The sequence below is a fragment of the Mytilus californianus genome, unplaced genomic scaffold (assembly GCF_021869535.1).
Source record: "Mytilus californianus isolate M0D057914Y unplaced genomic scaffold, xbMytCali1.0.p SCAF_1, whole genome shotgun sequence".
NCBI lineage: Eukaryota > Metazoa > Mollusca > Bivalvia > Mytilida > Mytilidae > Mytilus > Mytilus californianus.
Window position 1 is genome coordinate 67,082,515 of NW_026262581.1, and position 21,319 is coordinate 67,103,833.

A 21,319-nucleotide genomic window follows, 5' to 3' on the forward strand; every position below is an offset into this window, starting at 1 on the left:
GGATTAGAATGAATGCCAAATTACTTAGTTGTAAAATAGGTGGTTATTTGAATATTATTTCTGCTTTCATGTACAAAAATCCTGAGAATGTATGAGGATTTGCTGACAAGAAAAATGACTTAGGGTGATGCTTCAATGAAAATTGTAGAAGTGACTCAGGTGTGCTGTTTTCTGGGGTGTCAACCATTTGTTAAAGTTTGTTGTTACATATAGGTCAGTTTTAAGGGACCCACGAATAGTAGGTCAATGATATTGGATATGTAGTTGTATAAACATTACCAAATCTCAGTTCTATAGAGATTATTTTTCTCCTGACGCCTCAGTCATGGTCAATTGACTTTTAAATTTGCATAGTATATATGTTAAAGTTTGTGATTAGGTCAGTTTGAAGGAAACCACTTATAGTAAGCTAATGATACTTGGTATGCTAGGTTGTACATTCAGTCATGGTTCATTGACTTTTAATATTTTGCATAGTTTACATGTTAAAGTATTTCTATTTAAATTTCTACATTTGAATAGAAGTATCAAAATTATATATAGAAGAGGTATATCCCTGTGTCAACAGTTTATTAGTTATAGAATGGATAGTAAGTTGAATAATATTCAATTTTTCTGATAAGTCGAGTTTTTCTCATTTAAGGGTTGAGGTAGATAATTCATTCACTCAGTAATGTGCTAAAAGCATTCATGTAAAACAGAATTAAATTAACACAATCAATTAAGCTAAAATTTCAACATATCAGGGGCAATAACTCCTATAAAGAGGCAAAGAATTGGTCTGGACCTAATGTGTCAAATCTGCAATTCAATGAACAAAATATTTTCAACAGCTTGTTTATAGCTTGAGAGGAGACAAGCTCACAACTCAAAAGCAAAGGCAAAAATTTAGACAATGACTGACCTTGACCTCAATTTTCAAGATATGGCCGATTGATCTGAAATCAAACCTGATTAGGTCTTTATGGCTTACGGTTTATGAGTTTCCCAAGCAATCCACTTGTATAATAGTAAAGGATATATAGACAACTTCACTTTATTAGTTTAGTAAAAATTTACCGAATCTTTCTGGGGATGTAACAAACAACTTAAGAAAATGAGTTTGTTAACTCCTGCGTGAAAAACAGTGTGAGGGAAAATAACTCTTTCAAAAGAAAGTGTTCACTTAATGGGGGCAAGTTGCAAAAGTGAAATAACTGTACCAGATCAAATACCAAATATGGTATGGACATGTTGTGAAACAAATAAAAACAGCAGAAAAAGACAAAGGTGCAGAAGAAGAAAAAAGATTATAATATTTGAAACAAAATTTAATTGTCTTTGAACAGAAAGATGGAAAGACATTATTCATATGAAAGTATTCATATCAAGCTTGTGCTTACGAATGTAGTTCTTATAAAATCTATTGCTATACATGTAAATTTACAGGCGATGCCACCCATTGAACACGGAGGAGAAAACTTCAGATATGTTATATCAATAAACAGACGTGGAAATAATCCTTATGATAATTCTAAAACCATATCTAACTGGAGGGATGATCGATTTGAGTTATTGACCAATGATATTTATGTTCCTTACAATGTGACCATCAAAGCAGTCAATTCAGATGGAGATAGTTCTGCACCACTCATTGTACATACAATTTATTCTGGAGAAAGTAGTAAGTGAATCAAAATGGTTCTTGATAAAAAATTTATTTCATCCATTTATCTTTAGAACTTCAAATAAGAAAGTAGAGAAATTTCTTTTAGAACATTATTGCAGTAAAGCTGTGTGGTTTACCAGATAAATCATTTGATGTGTATGGCTAATTCAAAATAAAAAGTCAAATCGAACTTATATTTGTTGTTCTGTCATGACTGTGATAATCTTTTACCATTCTAGAGTTATGCCCCTTTACAAATCAGCAATTTTTCGTTTCTGTTCTCTAACTGAAGTTTGCCTCAACCAAATGGTATACACAATGCTTATTACCACAAAACTTAGATCAAGTTCCAATTATAACTTTATATGCAAGCGGACACATTCTCCTTTTATTTTTTTTATTGTTTTTACAAGTAAGAACAATTAGTTCAAAAACCCCTTAAATAAATAATGTTTCCAAAAATAACTGAACTTGAATGAAGAACAAAATTGCATTCATAACAAATAAAGTATAATTAACTATATTTATTACAGAACCTGATTCAAGTTTGAGAGTTGATGGTTTCGTGGTTGACAATACAGCAATGGAAGACAACTCTGCCAAGTTCTACTGGAACTGGGATATGGACCTCAATAATAATCTCCAGTCAGGTCTTAATGGAAAATTTAGGGGATTTAAGGTAAAGTTTAATGGAATGTTGACTGCAAAGGTAGTCATTATTTAGTGCTGGTTAAATATAAAATTTAGAGATTATTAAATACACTATCACACTTTAGACCTTAAGTTAAGGAAGACCATAAGAGTATTGAAGTTTTGGTTAGATGAAACATTTATTGGATCTTAGTTTGTCAAAGAAATGGAAGCATTGTGATATATTTAGGTTTAATCATTAGGCCAAAAATAAAAATTTTAATTGTTTGATGTTGCCTTCCTACCCACCTAAAAAGCAGTCTACCTAAAAAAAATTTAATGCAAATCGTTTAATTATACGACCGCAAAAAAATTTTGTGGTCGTATATTGGTATGACTTTGTCGTCGTCGTCGTCCGGCATCGTCGTTGTCGTCCGAAGACACATTGGTTATCGCACTCTAACTTAAGTTTAAGTAAATGGATCTCTATGAAATTTTACCATAAGGTTCAATACCACAAAAGAAAGGTGGGGATTGATTTTGGGGGTTATGGTACCAACAGTTAAGGAATAAGGGGCCAAAAAGGGGCCAAAAAAAGCATTTTTTTAACTTCCAGACATAACTTGTGTGTTAGTGTATGGATCTCTCTGACATTGTACCACAAGGTTCCATATCACAAAGGGAATGCTGGGATTGATTTTGTGGGTAATTGCTTCCAAATTTTAGGAATTAGGGGCCAAAAAGGGGCAAAAAACAAGCATTTTTCTAGTTTCATGACAATAACTTGTGTGTAATTGTATGGATCTCTCTGACATTGTACTACAATGTTCCATATCACAAAGGGAATGCTGGGATTGATTTTGGGGGGAAGTGCCTCCAAATTTTAGGAATAAGGGGCCAAAAAAGAGGCAAAAACAAGCATTTTTCTAGTTTCATGACAATAACTTGTGTGTAAGTGTATGGATCTTTATGAAATTGTACTACAAGGTTCCATATCACAAAGGGAAAGCTGGTATTGAGTTTGGGGGTAATTGCCCAAAACATTTAGGAATAAGGGGCCACAAATAAGCATTTTTCTAGTTTCCAGACAATAACTTGTGTTCAAGTGTATGGATCTCTCTGAAATTGTACTGCAAGGTACCATAGCACAAAGGGAAGGCTGGGATTGATTTTGGGGGTAATTCCCTCAAAATTTTAGGAATTAGGGTGATAAAGGGGCAAAAAAACAAGCATTTTTCTAGTTTCAGGACAATAACTTGTGTGTAAGTGTGTGGATCTTTATGAAATTGTACTGCAAGGTTCCATATCACAAAGGGAAAGCTGGGTTTGAGTTTGGGGGTAATTGCCCTTAACGTTTGGGAATTTGGGGCCAAAAAGGGGCCAAAAAACAAGCATTTTTCTAGTTTCCAGACAATAACTTGTGTTCAAGTGTATGGATCTCTCTGAAATTGTACTGCAAGGTACCATACCACAAAGGGAAGGGTTGGATTGAGTTTGGGGGTGATGAATCATAAGGGGGTTCAAAAAATTTGGGGGGGGGGGAGGATTTTTTTTCCCTTTTTTTTCTTTAAAATTTTCCATTTTAAATTGGTTATTTCTGATTTATATATAAAAGTAAATAATAATAATATGGTTTGAATTGGTAAATTAAAAAAATTTAAGTTCTTAGACCACATTCATTCTGTGTCAGAAACCTATGCTGTGTCAAATATTTAATTACAATCCAAATTCAGTGCTGTATCAAGCTTGAATGTTGTGTCCATACTTGCCCCAACTGTTCAGGGTTTGACCTCTGCGGTCGTATCAAGCTGCGCCCCAGCGGAGCATTTTATTTTTTTTAAAAAGATTTTTTCCTGTTCTAACTTTGTTTTCTTGTCTAAAACATGTAACATGTTGTTGGCCAAAAAAAGATAAATTCCTACCCATCTACCCAACCCTATGAGGCATAGGTAGGCAACATCTAACAAATAATTTTATAAAGGTGGCCTTAAAAAAAAAATGTTGATTGCAATGTGTTTCTTTAATTTTTTCTGCTTTAAAGAATCCTTTATTGGATTGTAGGCTAAAAATTTTGGATGTCTACCATATTTTTTCATTAAATTATTGAATATTGTGTAATGATATCTGTATATTTTTCTGCCTGAATATTTTTGAAATTAGTTATTAAAGTTTATTGATTTGACTATTGTAAAAATATAAGAAGTTTTTAAAAAGGTTGCTCTAAAACCCACATAACTTTGTCTTCAAATCCTTACAAAACTGTGTGGTAGATGAATTTTAGGGAATATAAAATCTGAAATTTTTTCAAGATTTCATGACTTTCTTTAAGATACAATATTGGGTCAAAGACATGAAGAAGAAAACCTTTAGAGAAGATGAGGTTTTAGAGAAAGATCTGAAGTCTCGATATGGAACAAGAAAAAGACGGTCTGTCACAGAACTAATGTACACAGTTCAAGATTTGCTACCATACACTTATATGGAGGCACAGATTTGTGTGATGAATACACATTATGTCAGTGGACCAAGTGCTATTGTGTCATTTGTCACTGCAAGAGGAGGTAAATATCTCAGTCAACGTTAATTAGAACTAACATGGGACAATGGTGTTGATAAATTTTACACCTTTCCAGGCCCTTTTGATTTCCACATAATTAATATTACCAATAATTAACAAGTTCCGGGTCGAATCTGTTACTGATATCAATAGTTTATGTCACATATAGTTTCCGGTTGTAACTGTAACTGTAAAACGAATCTTCCTCCAATGAATGAGCACCTTATATGATGAGTAATCCTCCACCAAAATAAAAGTAAATGTATCCTAACGCTTAAAATGTTATATTTACATGTGATGAGTAATCCTCCACCAAAATAAAAGTTAATGTATCCTAACGCTTAAAATGTTACATTTACATATGATGAGTAATCCTCCACCAAAATAAAAGTAAATGTATCCTAACGCTTAAAATGTTACATTTACATGTGATGAGTAATCCTCCCAAAATAAAAGTAAATGTATCCTAATGCTTAAAATGTTACATTTACATGTGATGAGTAATCCTCCACCAAAATAAAAGTAAATGCATCCTCACGCTTAAAATGTTACATTTACATGTGATGAGTAATCCTCCCAAAATAAAAGTAAATGTTTCTTATACTTAAAATGTTACATTTACATGTGATGATTAATCCTCGACCAAAATAAAAGTAAATGTATCCTAACGCTTAAAATGTTACATTTACATGTGATGAGTAATCCTCCACCAAAATAAAAGTTAATGTATCCTAACATTAAAAGTACTATAATAAATACCAAAGTAAAACACAGGTCAGCTTTATATCATAAAATATAAAACACTTCTTTGCTATTTACAGTTTATTAGTACATTTATATACACCAAAGGAAATTATGATGCTTCAAGCTCAATGGTTTGACTTGGTAGGTCAACTATCATCTTCATAAAAAAGTTTAGTGTGGCAATATATCCACACTTGCTGTCACACAAGTCAGGATTAACAACCAATTAGTATAGAGTGGTTGTAGTAAGAAAGCCTGGATGGGTTCAAACAGAAAGATTTTGAAAGCAGAGAAAACTCTGCACCTTATAATCAGCCTGACTTTATCAGATGACAATGCGAATACTAAAAATTCAAGCTAAAAATAAGGCATAGGTACTTTTCAATTTGTTAGCCATCATGACGTAAAAACGACAAATAAAAGAATTCAACTTTATATACAACTAATATAGGATAATGGTGTTGATTATAAAATTACACCATTCCAGGCCCTTTTGTTTTCCACATAATTAATATTGCTACTGATTAACAAGTTCCCGGTCGATGGGTTCAAACAGAAAGATTTTGAAAGCAGAGAAAACTGTGCACCTTATAATCAGCATGACTATCAGATGACAATACGAATACTATAATCCAGGCTAAAAGTAAGGCGTAGGTACTTTAATTCAGTCATGGAGCCGTGATGTGGCAGTTGTGTTCTAGTTGTTTCTATAAAGGGAGGTAATAGAGTTTGTCTTTGGTCCAATTGCTATTGACATTCTGTGCCCTTTACATTGGTAAGGGAGGTATATGTATGTTTACATTTTTTGAAAAATTAGGAAACATATCAAGTTTAAAAATATACAGAGGAGCTTAAAGATGTTAAAATAATATTTTTGCAGTACCCTTTCCAAATTTTATGAATATAATTTTTCTTTATTAAAAAAATAGGTCCACTTTCGACCAGAAAAAGAAACCTTTATCAAAGAATTTCATCCATCAATCAATTTATTTTGAATAATGCATTGATTAAGACAAAATTTACTTGATGATTTTTTTCTGCTTTTTCAGTCCCAGGACCTGTGGAAAATTTGCGTGCCTTAGTTGTTGGTACTAATTTTGTAGAGTTGACATGGAACAAACCAGAACTTTTGAATTCACCTATTAGTGTTATAACCAACTCATACCTGCAGGGATATGATGTTGGATTTCAGACAGGTAACTATTCTTTAGAGAATACAAATCAAAGAAGGAAGCATTTCAGTTGTCAAATTGGAAATGTGGCCACATGATAGATATAAGAAGATGTGGTATGAGTGCCAATGAGACAACTCTCCATCCAAGTCACAATTTGTAAAAGTAAACCATTATAGGTCAAAGTACAACCTTCAACATGGAGCCTTGGCTCACACCAAACAGCAAGCTATAGAGGGCCCCAAAATGACTAGTGTAAAACCATTCAAAGTAACTACCTAGTTCATCAGGCCCCCCACACCTGCTTTCAGTTCAGAACCACCTATTTAAGATAAGTAGTATACAGTCCATGATATATTCTTAGTAGTATATTCTTTATAGTTGCTATCATCTATGTCATTTGGTCTCTGGTGGATAGTTTCATTTGCAATCATACCACATGTCCTTACTTTATATCCGTATACTGGTTCCAGCAGGGGTTTAAAATGAGTTGTGTGTCTTACTGAATAATATTGATAAGTCTCTTAAAGTTTTGTTATAGCAAAGAAATGACACTTTCTTAGAACCCAACAAATTTATAATTCTTACTCATTCTATGAAAGAAAAATGCAACCACCCTCAATTTATCAACTGTAATGCCTCCCATCTCCCTCACACTACAATCAATTTCGGAACAGCCATGCCACATATAGAGAGGTACAATAGGATTAAGAAATAAAGTTTGATTTAATTTTCAATGTTATTACTCCACAAAGACATCATACAATACCAACATTTTTGTGATAATTACAGAGAGAGAGAGAAAGAGAGAGCAGCTAAATATGACAGAGATTCATTGCATTTTTAATTTAAGTAAACATTTTATCTTCTAGTGTCAGGATTGGACCTTGGCAAAATGCAGGAAATGGATCCACAGATAGTTGACCCTCGTCGTAACACTACAGTTCTAAATGGTCTAACTGCTAATAAAAAATACAGGATTTATATGTGGGGAAGAACTGAAAATGGACGTGGTGAAGCTTCATTTGTGGAGCTAACAACAGCTAAAACTGCAAGCATGAGTAAGCTAAACACATAAATGTTTTAATTTAAGATTTGAAAAGTCTGAAAAACTTCGAAAGTTCACTTACCCGGTAGTTACAAGTTTTAAATTTTAATTACTGTAAATTTAGAAATTTATTTCAAGTTTATAGTGCAAAAAATACAATGGCACGTTTTTCACATGAAGTAAAATTTAGTTCTGTTAGAATTATTCATTTACAGCAATTTCTGAAAGCACATATGTTTGAAATAAGAATGTGTAAAGTCATCTTGTGTTACCTTTAGACCGCTATTTACAGCCTTACATGACAAGGAAATATGACAGATTACAGAAATTTAGGGCTTTTCGGTAAAACTGTTACAATAGATAAACTCAAAAGTTATTTTACTAAAAATATTTTGTAGGTGTACCTGCATTTTCTATCATCAATGTTAATTCTACTTTCTTCAATGTTACCTGGACGACCATTGCAAACAAGAAATACGGAACTGTTGCTTTTGTTGAATACCGCAAAGAAGGTTTGTTTATTTTTATTTTACTGATGTGATATTTAATTGAATCAGATTTTAAAGATTTTGAAGATCAGCGAATAAATGTATAAATCAAATAATTCACTTCTCATATAAAAAAAAAAGTTTATTCAAATGTTTTAGGTATCAAGAATAAACAGAAGTATCCAAACTTTTATTCTTTGCATTGCAATCCAATGTGATTTTCCAAAAGATTATTTTCAAAAGTTTTTTAAAAATACTGTAGTGTTTTAATTTTTAATTTTTTACTTCTAGGTGTTGCTGATTGGCAACAGTCATCACAGGAAGTATCAAAGAGCTGGATAGGTATAGCTAATCTCCAGTCAGGAACATCTTATGAAATGCGTCTGTCTGTCACCAATGGTGGAAATACAGCCTCAAGTGACATAGAAGTAGTTAAAACGAAAGGAATACGTAAGTATGATGGTGGGAATAGATGGTCAGGTGACATACTGTTAAGTGGCAAATTTTCGCTAATTTCACAATCCAAGATTAAATGGATAAATTTCCCCTCTGTAAATCAATATTAAAGAGAAGACAATTCAAAAACAAAATCATGCAAACAGGTTTGTCATTGAAATCGTGAAATTTAGATTATGGAAAAAACCAGCCAACTTTTTCGAAAATCAAATGTCAGTTTTTCTTTGGCATTGATTTGTCTATTACTGTGTATAATTATTCTAACTACATAGTAGTCATTTGAGGGGAACACTCCTGCTTCCTTGTATGGACAGTCAATATTTTTTTTTTTTTTTTTTAATAGCTGCAGCATTTAGCTTGGGAGCCAACTTTGGATGGTTTATTGGATTGATAATATCCGTGTTGCTTATTATAGCACTGTCTGTACTTATCTATCTGTTGTACAAAAGACGTCCTGAACCACAAAAACAAAGACCATACACAGGTATGTATTGACAAAAAATGACAAGTAGTTATATTCATGATGAAAAGATACCTTTATAAGAGAGTAAGAAAACTTTATATTAAAACTTCATGAAAATTATACAAGATATCAGAAGCAAATTGTATAGCAATTTTTTTTTCATTTTTTTTTATGAAAAAGAAATGATTAACCTTTATAAATTAATCTGAACATAATAAGATGCAAACATTTATTAAGACACATTAGATTAGTTATCAAATGAGGATAAACAAAATTGAAGCAGAAGAAGCCTAAATTTTTTTCTGTTGATTTTTGTAGCTCCACCCAGAAGGAGACATGATGGTTATGGTGATGATAGAAGGTATGTATTTGATTGGTCAGATTGTGTAAGTTCATGGGTCACAGATTTTTGTGCTTTTATTGTAAAATATACATGTATATACCTAATACTGTTATAGATCTGTTTAAACCCAGCAAATAGTATTTTGGTGTAGTGTTTTACATATATATCAGATACATGATACTGGTGTTAAATGTTTTTATTCAAGAAATGGGAATTTTAAAAAATGATAAATGAAATCATTCTTCTGTTTGTTTTTATAGAGTATTGGGTTTTAATAATTGAATTGACTTATTAATGTTTACCTCAACTGTTTGTGACCAAAAAGGTAGATTTAACATTAATAAAAGATAAAATTAACTATTTGTTTACTGCATTTGTATTGCATTAAGTTTATTTTTGAATTATTGCTTTATTCTTTTTGCTGTATCCTATTTGCTATCCATTTTAATTCTTGAACCAGTCAATCTGTAGTTCTGATATACATGTTGGATGTGTGCATAGTTTGTTAATACCAGTTAATTGGCATGACTTGTCGGATTAGGTAAAAACAAGTTAGTATATTTAAAAAAAAATTTTATTTGAATTTATCTTATACATATGAGGTGGATTCCATATTTTAACGATAACTTGCAACAGTTTAATAGTATAAGAAGTTCAGGATTTTTCATACATACATACATTTAATTAACACAATACTTAATTAAAAAAGAAAAAAGAAAGTATAGAAAAATCACAGTTTTGATTCAGGTTTTTTACATTTGACTTAACAGTTACTATGGCTACTGATAACCTGATAAAAAATTCAAAATTCAAATCTTTTGAGAAATATTATAAATATCAGAAATACAGGGAATTGCTAGTTTTCTAGTAATACCATAGAAAGGGGAATAGAAGAGAGTAATTTACAAAGGATATTCAGAAACAGTCTCTCTTCTAGATCCTTTTCTTTAATCTCCACTAACAATGATGTAAGTGTTTGGTAATTTCAGGGATGTTAAATATTCTCCAACACCAAGACGGGGGTCTTCAAGGTTATCAACTGCCTTTAGATCTGCTATTTGCTTTGCTTTGGTTTTTCTGACTGCAATGTTAAGTTGCTTCTTTCTGATACATTTATCACTTATTTTAGCAAATAGAGCTATTTTTGCTGCAACAACCAAGTTTTTTTTTTCCTTTGTAATGCTACTGGCTGTTTTCAGAAATTCATATTTTAGTTATTTAATCTCATTGGAAGGCTTGGTCGCTCCATTTTGTAAAATGAAAATGCATTTTTTCTCTGAATTCAATGCTTTTACATGTTGTATTTTTAAAAAAGGGTCATCTGTGGCAATTTGAAGGAAGTTTGTGTATTTTCTTGTGGATTTAATTCTAGAATACTACTACAGCAAAAATCTTGGCCTTGGTATTTTCAGACACCTAAAAAAACTGAATACAAGTGGAAAACTAGTGCACTGGTGGTGCATTTTGGAATTTGATTGAAAAACTAAGAATAATACAAGTTTTCCCATTGTGAAATTCTATTTTTTATACGCCCGTTTACGGACGTATTATGGTATACCGTTGTCAGTCTGTCCGTCCGTCTGTCTGTCCGTCCGTCGTCAACATGTCGGACATTAATTCATAAACGCTTTAACCAGTATGCATGAAACTTTGGTGAATTGTTTATATCTATTGACGTAAGCTCCCTTTTGTTTTTTATCAATTTCAGATTTACCATTTCCAAGTTTTGGGGTTTTATTCAGTAAAAAAGGGGGGATTTTCCAGTTTTCGGACAATAATTCAAAAACGATTTCACCAATTTGCATGAAACTTTTTGTAAATTGTTCATATCTATTGACGTGAGCTCCCTTTTGTTTTTTATAAATTTCGGATTTACCGTTTCCGAGTTTTGGAGTTTTATTCATTAAAAAAGGGGGGATTTTCCAGTTTTCCGACAATAACTCAAAAAATATTTCACCAATTTACATGAAACTTTTGTGAATTGTTTATATCTATTGACGTGAGCTCCCTTTTGTTTTTTATAAATTTTGGATTTACCGTTTCCGAGTTTTGGGGTTTTATTCATTAAAAAAGGGGGGATTTTCCAGTTTTCAGACAATAACTTAAAAACAATTTCACCAATTTGCAAAAAACTTTGGTGAATTGTTTATTTCTATTGACATGAGCTCCCTTTTGATTTTTATAAATTTCAGACTATTAAGTTTCCAATTTATGGGGTTTTATTCATTACAAAAAGGGGATTTTCCAGTTTTCGTCAATAACTCAAAAATGCTTTCAGCATTTTTTATGAAACTTTGGTAAATTGTTTTAAATTATATCTATTTTTGTAAGCTCCCTTTTGATTAATATAAATTTTCGATTTTACATTTCCGAGTTATAAGATTTTATTTGTTTATATGTCTCTCAGACAACAGATTTACTAAGTATTGCGCATTGCACAACAGCAAGAAATCTTTCATATAACCAATTTCAAGTTCTTTGACTACATTTATTCAGAACCTATAATATATCAAATATTTAATTACAATCCAAATTCAGACCTGTATCAAGCTTGAATATTGTGTCCTTTTTTGCCCCAACTGTTCAGGGTTGGACCTCTGCGGGCATATCCAGCTGCGCTCAGCGAAGCAGTTTTATTTTTATTTCGTAACAATCAAGCAGCACCTGCATATGATGTAGGTATATGTTTCTCATATGGCATGCAAAGATTGCATTTGCTATCATAATTTACTTCATAGGGTGTTTGAGGTTTCTGGGAAGCTGCTGTAGTAAAGGTTTTTCATGTTGAAATTGAAGTCATATCTTTGAACGCTGTAGGAACTTAATCATGGTTTTATTGATGAGATATTTGTCACAAATGACTGCGGACATTTTTATTTGTCATTGCAACTTGAGTTGTGTTTTGTGTACTGTTGTTTGACTTTTCATTGTTTTGTTTTTTGCCATGGTATTGTCAGTTTTTTTTTTTTGCCTTTTGATTTTGAATATCTTGTCGGTATCTTTCGCCTCTAGTTTTCATCGATTTTCTTTGTTTTTAACATTACTGAATGTAAGTTATCACCAGATTGTTGTCATGTTCAACAAGACAGGTCCCCCAGTGGAGCAACAACTGCAAACCATTCTGGAGCACATGAGCTCAATCTTCAGTTATCAGTTTCTTTAGGTTGTTATTTGTCTTTTTGTCTTATTTCCTATTGGGCATGTTGTTGTCTGTCTTTAATTTGTGGTTTTTGATTGCTACCTTGGTACTTCTCACTTTTTTAGCTCACCTCACCTAAAAAGCCTATTATCTTGAAAAGCGCTATGAATGGAGAAAATCTGACAGGGGTAAAAATGTTCAGAATGATGAGATCTACATAGTTTCATTAACTTTAAAACTGTCAGACGATTTCTTATAGGAGTTATTGCCCTTAAATGACCAATTTTACCGATTTTTCTCTTGTTTGCCTAATACCTGAAAAACTATAATAGATAGAGAGAAACTTTAAAAACCAAAAATGATCAACAAGACAAGATCTAGAAATAAGTCCAAATGATCAAAATCGTCAGACGACTCTTTATTGTAGGAGGTAATGCCCTTTAATGATGTTTTTATCAATTTTTTGCGTTTTTGCCCAATATCTGAAAAACTATTATAGATAGATAGAAACTTAAGTAAGCAAAAGTGATCACTAAGACAAGATCTACAAATAAGTCCCATGGTCGAAATCGTCAGATGAATCTTCATTGAGTTAATGTCCTTGTAATGATGATTTTTATCAATTTTTGGTGTTTTTGTCTAATATCTCAAAAACTATTATAGATAGATAGAAACTTAAATAAGCAAAAATGATCAGCAAGTCAAGATCTACAAATAAGTTTAACAATCTTGAAATCGTCTGATGACCCCTTATTGGAGTTATTACCCTTTGATAATGATTTTTACCATTTTTTTGCGTATTTCCCTAGTATTTGAAAAACTATAATAGATAAGATAGAAACTGAAACTAGCGATCAACAAGACTTGATCTACAAATAAGTCAAATAGTGGAAATCATCAGTTGACTTCTTGTAGGTGTACCTGCTCTTTAATGACGATTTTTACCAATATTTTACATTTTTGACTACTATCTTGAAATCTATCAAAGATAGATAGACACTTTAAATAGAAAAAAATGATCAGCAAGACAAGATCTACAAATAAGTAAAATTTTGCAGAAATTGTTGGTTTACTCTTTATAGGAGTGATTGCCTTAGTTGATATTTTTTTTACTGTTTTTTGTGTTTTGGACAAAAACTAAAGAAAATAGAGAGAAACTGTCAACAGAAAAAATTATCAGCAATACAAGATCAACAAAAAAAAAAGGATTTTTGTCATGAATTCTATTTAGTCCACAATGTTGGAGAGAGTCCATTGTTGAAGATGCTCATAGACCTAGGTGAGCTACACAGGTTCTTTAGAGCCTCTAGTTTTAATTTTGATTGATCATTTGTTGTTATTTTCATGGTATTAGTTTGGATGTATTAAACTAAGCAACAAAAATATAAGAACTTACTTTGTGGCATTCAAATAGAAGTATTTACCTGTCGTTTCTGATGATAATTGAAATAGTAAAAAAACACGCATTAGAAAGAGGCATCTTAGCATAGTGTGCATGAATTGAAAGCTAGTTTCTGGGAACAAGGTTAACCAAGATAAAACTGGTACTCTGCTGGTATTCTGCTCATTTTGCATGAACTGAAAAATGGGACTTTTCACGCTTATCATGTTAAGCACTGCTTTATTCATTGTATTAATAGTTTAGTTATGTTACTATAGCGATAGTTATTATCATTTTGATTAATTTACATTTTTATTTAAATACTTACAAATGGATAATCAGAAGGTTTGTTTAATTTGATTTGCATTTTTTTCTTTGCTGTGAAATTAATAATGTTTAAAGGTGTTTCAAATGATTTTTTTTCATCAACAAATTTACATGTTTTTTTTAAATTTAGATTTTTATTAATTTCATTTACTGAGAAAGTTATTTACATTTCTTGTGCCATTCTGTATACAGTGGAACATTGTCTTTTTTAAAGACCACTAAACACATTCACATCTGTTTATAATTTATATAATAATGTATATGTTTTGAGAAAATATAGTCCTTGAAAGAGCTACTCTTAATGGCAGAATTGAAGGTCTTTATTGACAATTCCACTGTATGTGATTGGTATATTTTATTAAGGATATGAGTACTGTGAATTACATTGAGTCTTGTCATCCTACCTCTGCTAACATCATTTTCTGTGTACTCACGATGATTCCATTTTGTCATAAAACTACTGTTATATTAAAATAAGATAAAATACAAATTATAATGAATAACACGGAAAAAAACAAAGATTTGAAATTTTCAAAAGGAATAGTCATGTTATTTTTGTTTTATTTTTTTTCACTTTTATGAAAAAAATCTATTATAAACTAAGTTTATGATAATGTGAATATTAGTTTTGTGACAAAATGGATAACATTGTCATCTTTATAACTGTCTTAATCACATAGAATCACAACTGTTTTGATTTCTCCTATTTTCGTATTTTGATTTTGCACTACATCATTATTTTGCTACGGCTATGAATTCAGTATATCTTCAGAAATATTGGAACTGGCTTTGGGTCTTTCTTTAAATGACTATTCGTGAAACAGACAAACATCTGTGAAGAGCTAAAGAAACAATTAAGAAATATTTGTTTCTGTTTTTGGTACTGTGCATATTAAACAGTTACCAATTACTAAATATTTTACCAAATTGCAGTTTGAATTCACCTCGACAAAGACTTTTGAATATTCACAGTGAAAATTTAAAAAAATTCAATAAAAATTTCTTTTAAAATAAAGCGTGAACAAATGAAAAAGTATCGTAATACTTTTATATTGTTTTGTTGGTAATGTTTACTAGCCTAAAGTTTGTGTAGCAAAATAATTACGCAAATAGTCTACAAGTCTACTTTTCAGTGAAGCTTTGGGACTGTTTGAAATAATTGACCACTTTATATGTCTCACAATTCACATTTGTATTTGTCCTTCATTTTCTTTTTTTGTCATTCTGTATATCTTTATCTATTCATATCTCTTTTTCAAACATTAAAGGCTGACTGAAAAAAAAAACTATTTCAAGAATTGCTCTTTTATTTAACTTCCAAACAAGAGTCAAAGTTCTCTTGAAATTCATCATCAAAACACTAAATTCAAGAATTATCTTTTTTTCTGTAAAAGTGGTTTGTTTGTTACAAACCTGATGACATAACAAATTTTAAAAGCTGCTTAGGATTTGTTTTCATTGTAGATGGATAAAATACTGACAAAATTTATTATTCTCTTTGTCTTTTTGTCAGACCAAGTATAACTCAATTTAATCCTTGAAAAATTTATCCAAATTAAGTTTCTTACTCTGCTAGATAAGATAAAAAGTTGACAAATAGTCATCCAGCATACATTACACCATTCTTTAATTGTGTATAACCATTCTGTGTGTGTGTGTGTTTGTGTCTTTTTGTGCAGCTTATTGCTCTACTAATGCTTGATATAGTATCCCTCTAGGCAGTTGTAATGTTATTTTATACCAAATTTGTTTAAGGGAATTCTGCATGTTAAAAATGTATAAATAAAATGATTTGCATGTACATGTTTTTATGTTTAAATGCATGCAGTTTAGTTTATGAATTGTGTTAGATGAAACTCATTTTAAGGTGTTGGAAAGGGAATTGGATGCTTTTTTTCCAGAATTGCCAAACAAGAACAAAAAAATGTCACTAACTGAAACACATATATCAATGGTAGATTTACACATTTTTAACATTAGAAGTTCACTAACATAGTTTTAAGAAGTATTTATCTGATGAGCTTTAGTCGATGATATTCAGTGTGAAGTAAATTTTATTTGTTTTTCATTATTTTTACTTAATTATATTCTTCACAGAAAAGTATTTGAAACTGCAAACTTTTCTGAAAAAAAAAATATGCATTAGGTGAAAACTAGGCCATGAATAAAGGTAGAAATAATTGATACATAGCTTTACACTTTAAAACCATTCAAATTGTGCAACAATGAATGCCTTTCCTCAAATTGTAGGTGATTGCCTAAAGGTTTCTTAAATATCCAAGTGATGATTGTTTAACAATAAACAAAAATATAGAGGGAAATATGATTAGGAAAGTCAATCTATAGACATTTTACATCAAGGGAAATAAATTGCCAAAATGAGTTAAAATGCAGAAAACCACTTTTAACAGAACTCTTCAGATCTAAGATGTCCTTGAATTTACTTTTCTTTTCATGTATTCTTATTTTCATTTAACAAAATGGTAAACTTTTCTCACCAAAAGTATGAAGTAAGATAAAAGAAAATAACATTACAATTGCCATTTCTTGTGTTGTTTGTACACAACATACAGCATGTTTGCACATTTCTTCCTCTAGCTTACTAACTAATCATCTCGGAGCTAAGATTCATTATGTGTTATTTTACAGTACTCAGGACATTGTCCATAAGAGTTCAGGTTCTTTGAACAAAGGATACGACAATTATAATTACAGTGACAGAGAATACCATGATGATGATGATGGGGGTTTCAACAGGGATGAAGACTACAAGAGAGGTTACTACGATGATGAAAAGAGGAAAGGTGATGACGACTACGATCGTCAAAGGGATGACGATTACGACAAGGGATATGATGGAGACAGATATGATGATTATAATCGTAGACATGACGATAGTTATGATGATTACCGTGATGATGATTACAACAGGAGGCGAGACGATGATGACGACCGGAGGCGAGACGATGATTATGACAGGAGGCGAGATGATGATTATAATGACAGAGGGCGTTATGACGATAAAGACAGACATTATGATGATGACTATGAGGATGATAAGAGACGTTACAGCGACCACAGCGATAGGGACCGCTATGGAGATGATGATAGAGACTATGAGCCTTACTCGAGACGACCAGATTACGACAGGACACCAAGCTACGACAATAGACCACCAAGTTACGGGGAAGAGGTAGATATCAGGGAGCCAAATAAATTTGATGCTGATGGTTACCCCATTGAAACTAAGCCATCAACACCAAAAACTCCAGGAACATCTAGTTTTGTATAAAACTGAAGACATACAAAGAAACTATATTTAAACCATTATGCATAGTCCATATAGGTGGTTATTAGCAATTTTTTGTTTTCTATTTCCATTTCTTGTTGATATAAACTTTGATCAAATTTGATAATGTCATAAATTGTATATAATTAGTTAATTTTGTATTTCATTTGTGTCACTTTTGAATAATGATACTACATCTTTTATAAATTCAACTTGTTATGATTGTTGCAAATGAGAATTATTTTTAAGTGCTGATCAAGTGACACAAAATGGCTTCCATAACTTGTACAAATAAAGCATGAGTTTATATTTCACTTAAAGATGAAAACATGTACTACACAAAAAAGGAAGGCAGTATCTGAATACACAGGCATTAATTTTTGCATATTTTGTACATTTTGATCATAATATTTCAAACTTCCAATTAACTGTTAAAAAACTTTGTAGTGCAAAAGAATTGTATTTACAATTTTAAGGATTTTTAGAAACCACATTGGAAAAATACAACTGAAAGAATGAATTATTATATAGGTAATAGGTTACATTCTCCATATCAAGTAAAATACACTTTCATAGTAGATTTTTAGTGATAAAAGCTATAAAAGTTTTCCTCTGTACTTTCACAGTTGTTTTTCATGTATAAGAAATGGAAAAAACATTCTTGAAAAACTGCAGGACTAACAGTGTATATTGTTACTGCCCTTCCAATGTAAAACGAAGAAAACTTGTTTTTTTTTGTTGTTGTCATGAGAGACACTGAAAGGCCTGGATGAAAAAAAGAAGCACATTTCTCTTCATTGTTCTATGTACATAGCATATATATTACATGTTAAGTAATAAATCTGAGGTTGTTACATTTTATGTGCCATAATAAAACTCTTTTTTTTTCTTTGCTTTACATTTATTGTGGAAAAAGATCTTGGCTCCAAAATGGTTGTAATTGTAAATTGTTTAGGTGTGTCTCATTAGAATTTACTGCAGAAAGAGATCTTAGCCCTAAAATGGTTGCAATTGTAATTATTAAGGTGTCTTTCATTTACATATATTTATTTTAGTTTAATTTTGAAAGCTAAAATGACAATATTTACTTCTAAAATGGTTGTATGTGTCTTTGTAAGGCTGGATATTTAAATGAAATTAATTGCAAGAACCAGCACACTCTCTCTCTTTTTCATATCTTTTAATACTCTACTTAAACATTATTAGTCATTTATTTTACTTTTATTTTGTGTTTGCAGCGTTAATATTTTTTCTTTTCTGTAATTGATACTCTTGAAATTGTAAGCATTATTATTCATTAAAATACTCTACTTCTTCCTATTGTTTTTGAGATTATGGAATATTTTGACAATTCCAACTAAGATATTTATCAGTATCATTTAGATTATGGAATATTTTACCCAATTCCAATTAAGATATTTATGGTATCCTTAAGTTTATGGAATATTTATCCAATTTAAGATGGTCAATGGTATCATAGAGATTATGGAATATTTTACCAAATTCCAATTAAGAAATATATTACCCAATTTAAATTGAGATATTCATTGGTATTGAAATCTATTTCTGAGATTATATCTTTTGAATCTATATAAAAATACTGAATATAGTAAAACATTTTCTGATATTGCATATAACGATATTTTTAAATTGATTTTGTTAATAACTATGATATTTTGTATATGATCAATTTACTTTTCTGTATATGTGGAGAAATTCAATAAGTTTGGATCTCCTCGATATTTGAGAGATTTTTTGGTTTTTATTAAAAACAGCTTCTTCTGTATTAATAAATATATGTATATAGTTGACAGTTAGACCAAAAGTTCTATTTTTTATATTCAAGTCAAAAACATTTTCCATGAATACATGAGAAGGATGTTTATAATTTTATTATAACTGCAAATACATGTCCGATTCTTTTCTCAACAGCTTTAACATTTAAGCAAAAAATAACAGAATTGTACATTTTTAATATCATAGAGGTAGAAGAATAGAACTTAGTAGCTTAACAGTATTTGTAAAGTTAAATTTGAACATATCTAGATAATTGAGCTTATTCAAGTGTTAATAAACGTATCTAGATAATTGAGCTTATTCAAGTGTTAATAAACATATCTAGATAATTGAGCTTATTCAAGTGTTAATGAATATATCAAGGAAGTTACATGGATTTTATATGCATTTACATCATTTGTAAAATTTTATATTTATCTTTTTTTAACAATTCATTTTATCTTTGCTTATGATTGAAGGCCAAAACATCTGGAGATATTTTTTTTAACATTTTTATTAAATGAGAATGCCATCCATACCAGAATAAAAACAAAATTAATTTCACTTTATACAAAATATGTAAAGGATTCTCAACTTATTTCACATGTCTTCAATATATCAAGAGATACTCCTTTATTTAAATTTTAAGAATTTACCCTCAAAATGCAATCTCAGACTTCATTTTTCACCTTTTTTTCTTTATTCATATATTTTGATTGATACTGGGGAAACTATTTGTACAATTGTTGTTGCAAAATGTTTGACACTTTTAAACTTTAATATTTTGCTGATATTATTAAATTTAATGGAATTTATGAGATTATAATTTTTTTAATCACTTTTAGAGATTATAAAATGCAATAGGTTTTATGAGGTTTATTACACAACTGTTTTTTTCCTAATTATTTCGTATGAAACAAAACATATGATTAAATTGTGAAATTTAGTTAAATCATAAGATGCAATATTTCATCTTTTATGAAAATTCAAATTTTTTTACATTGTTTTGTTATTATTTTTTTTGCATTATCTAAATATAAATCATTTTCCATAAGTGATATATATATATGGTTCTTTAAATGAGATTATATTCTTTAAAAATCAAGAAATTAGAAAATGGTAACACTGATCCTCTTGTCTCTGATAACAAGTTTTTACTGTTTTTGGTTATTGATAGTTTTTGATGGTAATATTTTATTTATGGAAAACAATTGTTTACTAGAATATTCAGGCATTGATAATTAATTAAAGAAACATATCTGGATTTTTTTTTATATATTTAGTTATATGCATCAATCTTTGAGCATTTATTTACATTCCTATGAAAGTATCTTATGGACTGATCATTGTACATAATATCTTTGATATACTATACATTCCATTTGAACATATCATTTTATAGATATTTTATACCAAATCATTGATAATTATACTTGTACATAATTAGATCTGAGATTTTACCAATAAAACCTTATATTCATAAATTTCCTATTCCTTTCTTTTGTAATGATGGGAAAATCAGAAATACATGAACAATGTACAGAAATTTATAAATAAGCATGCCAGATGGTTGTTTTGTCTATATAGAATTCATTAGTGGCTCTCGAACAGTTAAAAGGCCAAAATCAATTGATCTTAACTTGGAAACCAAATCTGGTTTTGTCTTTCTTTGCCTGGGGTAGAAACTAGAAACTAAACTAGAAATTTTCAATTTTAGTTAGATACCATTTACTCTGCTATGAATTTTTAATCAAAACTGAAGGAGCACATATCTCCCCATTTAAAGTATATACAAAATCTATGGGCCAAATGAAGAGGATAGAGATGTATCTTGAATGTATCTTCAAATTTTTGTGAA

General features: G+C 30.4%; 1 protein-coding gene across 4 annotated transcripts in view; it reads left to right on the forward strand.

Moving 5' to 3' along the window:
* The window catches only part of LOC127723061 (neuroglian-like), a 41,604-nt gene extending 20,659 nt beyond the window's left edge, over nt 1-20,945 (forward strand). The window contains exons 14-24 of one of the 4 annotated variants that reach the window (XM_052229502.1): nt 1,429-1,663; nt 2,182-2,327; nt 4,608-4,839; nt 6,629-6,775; nt 7,624-7,812; nt 8,198-8,311; nt 8,579-8,737; nt 9,087-9,227; nt 9,525-9,567; nt 10,539-10,580; nt 17,046-20,945. In XM_052229502.1, coding sequence (XP_052085462.1) covers nt 1,429-1,663; nt 2,182-2,327; nt 4,608-4,839; nt 6,629-6,775; nt 7,624-7,812; nt 8,198-8,311; nt 8,579-8,737; nt 9,087-9,227; nt 9,525-9,567; nt 10,539-10,580; nt 17,046-17,688 — 2,091 coding nt within the window. In that variant the 3' untranslated portion in view covers nt 17,689-20,945. The remainder of the gene's footprint in view (nt 1-1,428; nt 1,664-2,181; nt 2,328-4,607; nt 4,840-6,628; nt 6,776-7,623; nt 7,813-8,197; nt 8,312-8,578; nt 8,738-9,086; nt 9,228-9,524; nt 9,568-10,538; nt 10,581-17,045) is intronic. The other 3 variants (XM_052229516.1, XM_052229511.1, XM_052229520.1) reach the window with 3 other exon arrangements.
* Nucleotides 20,946-21,319: the final 374 nt, after the last annotated feature.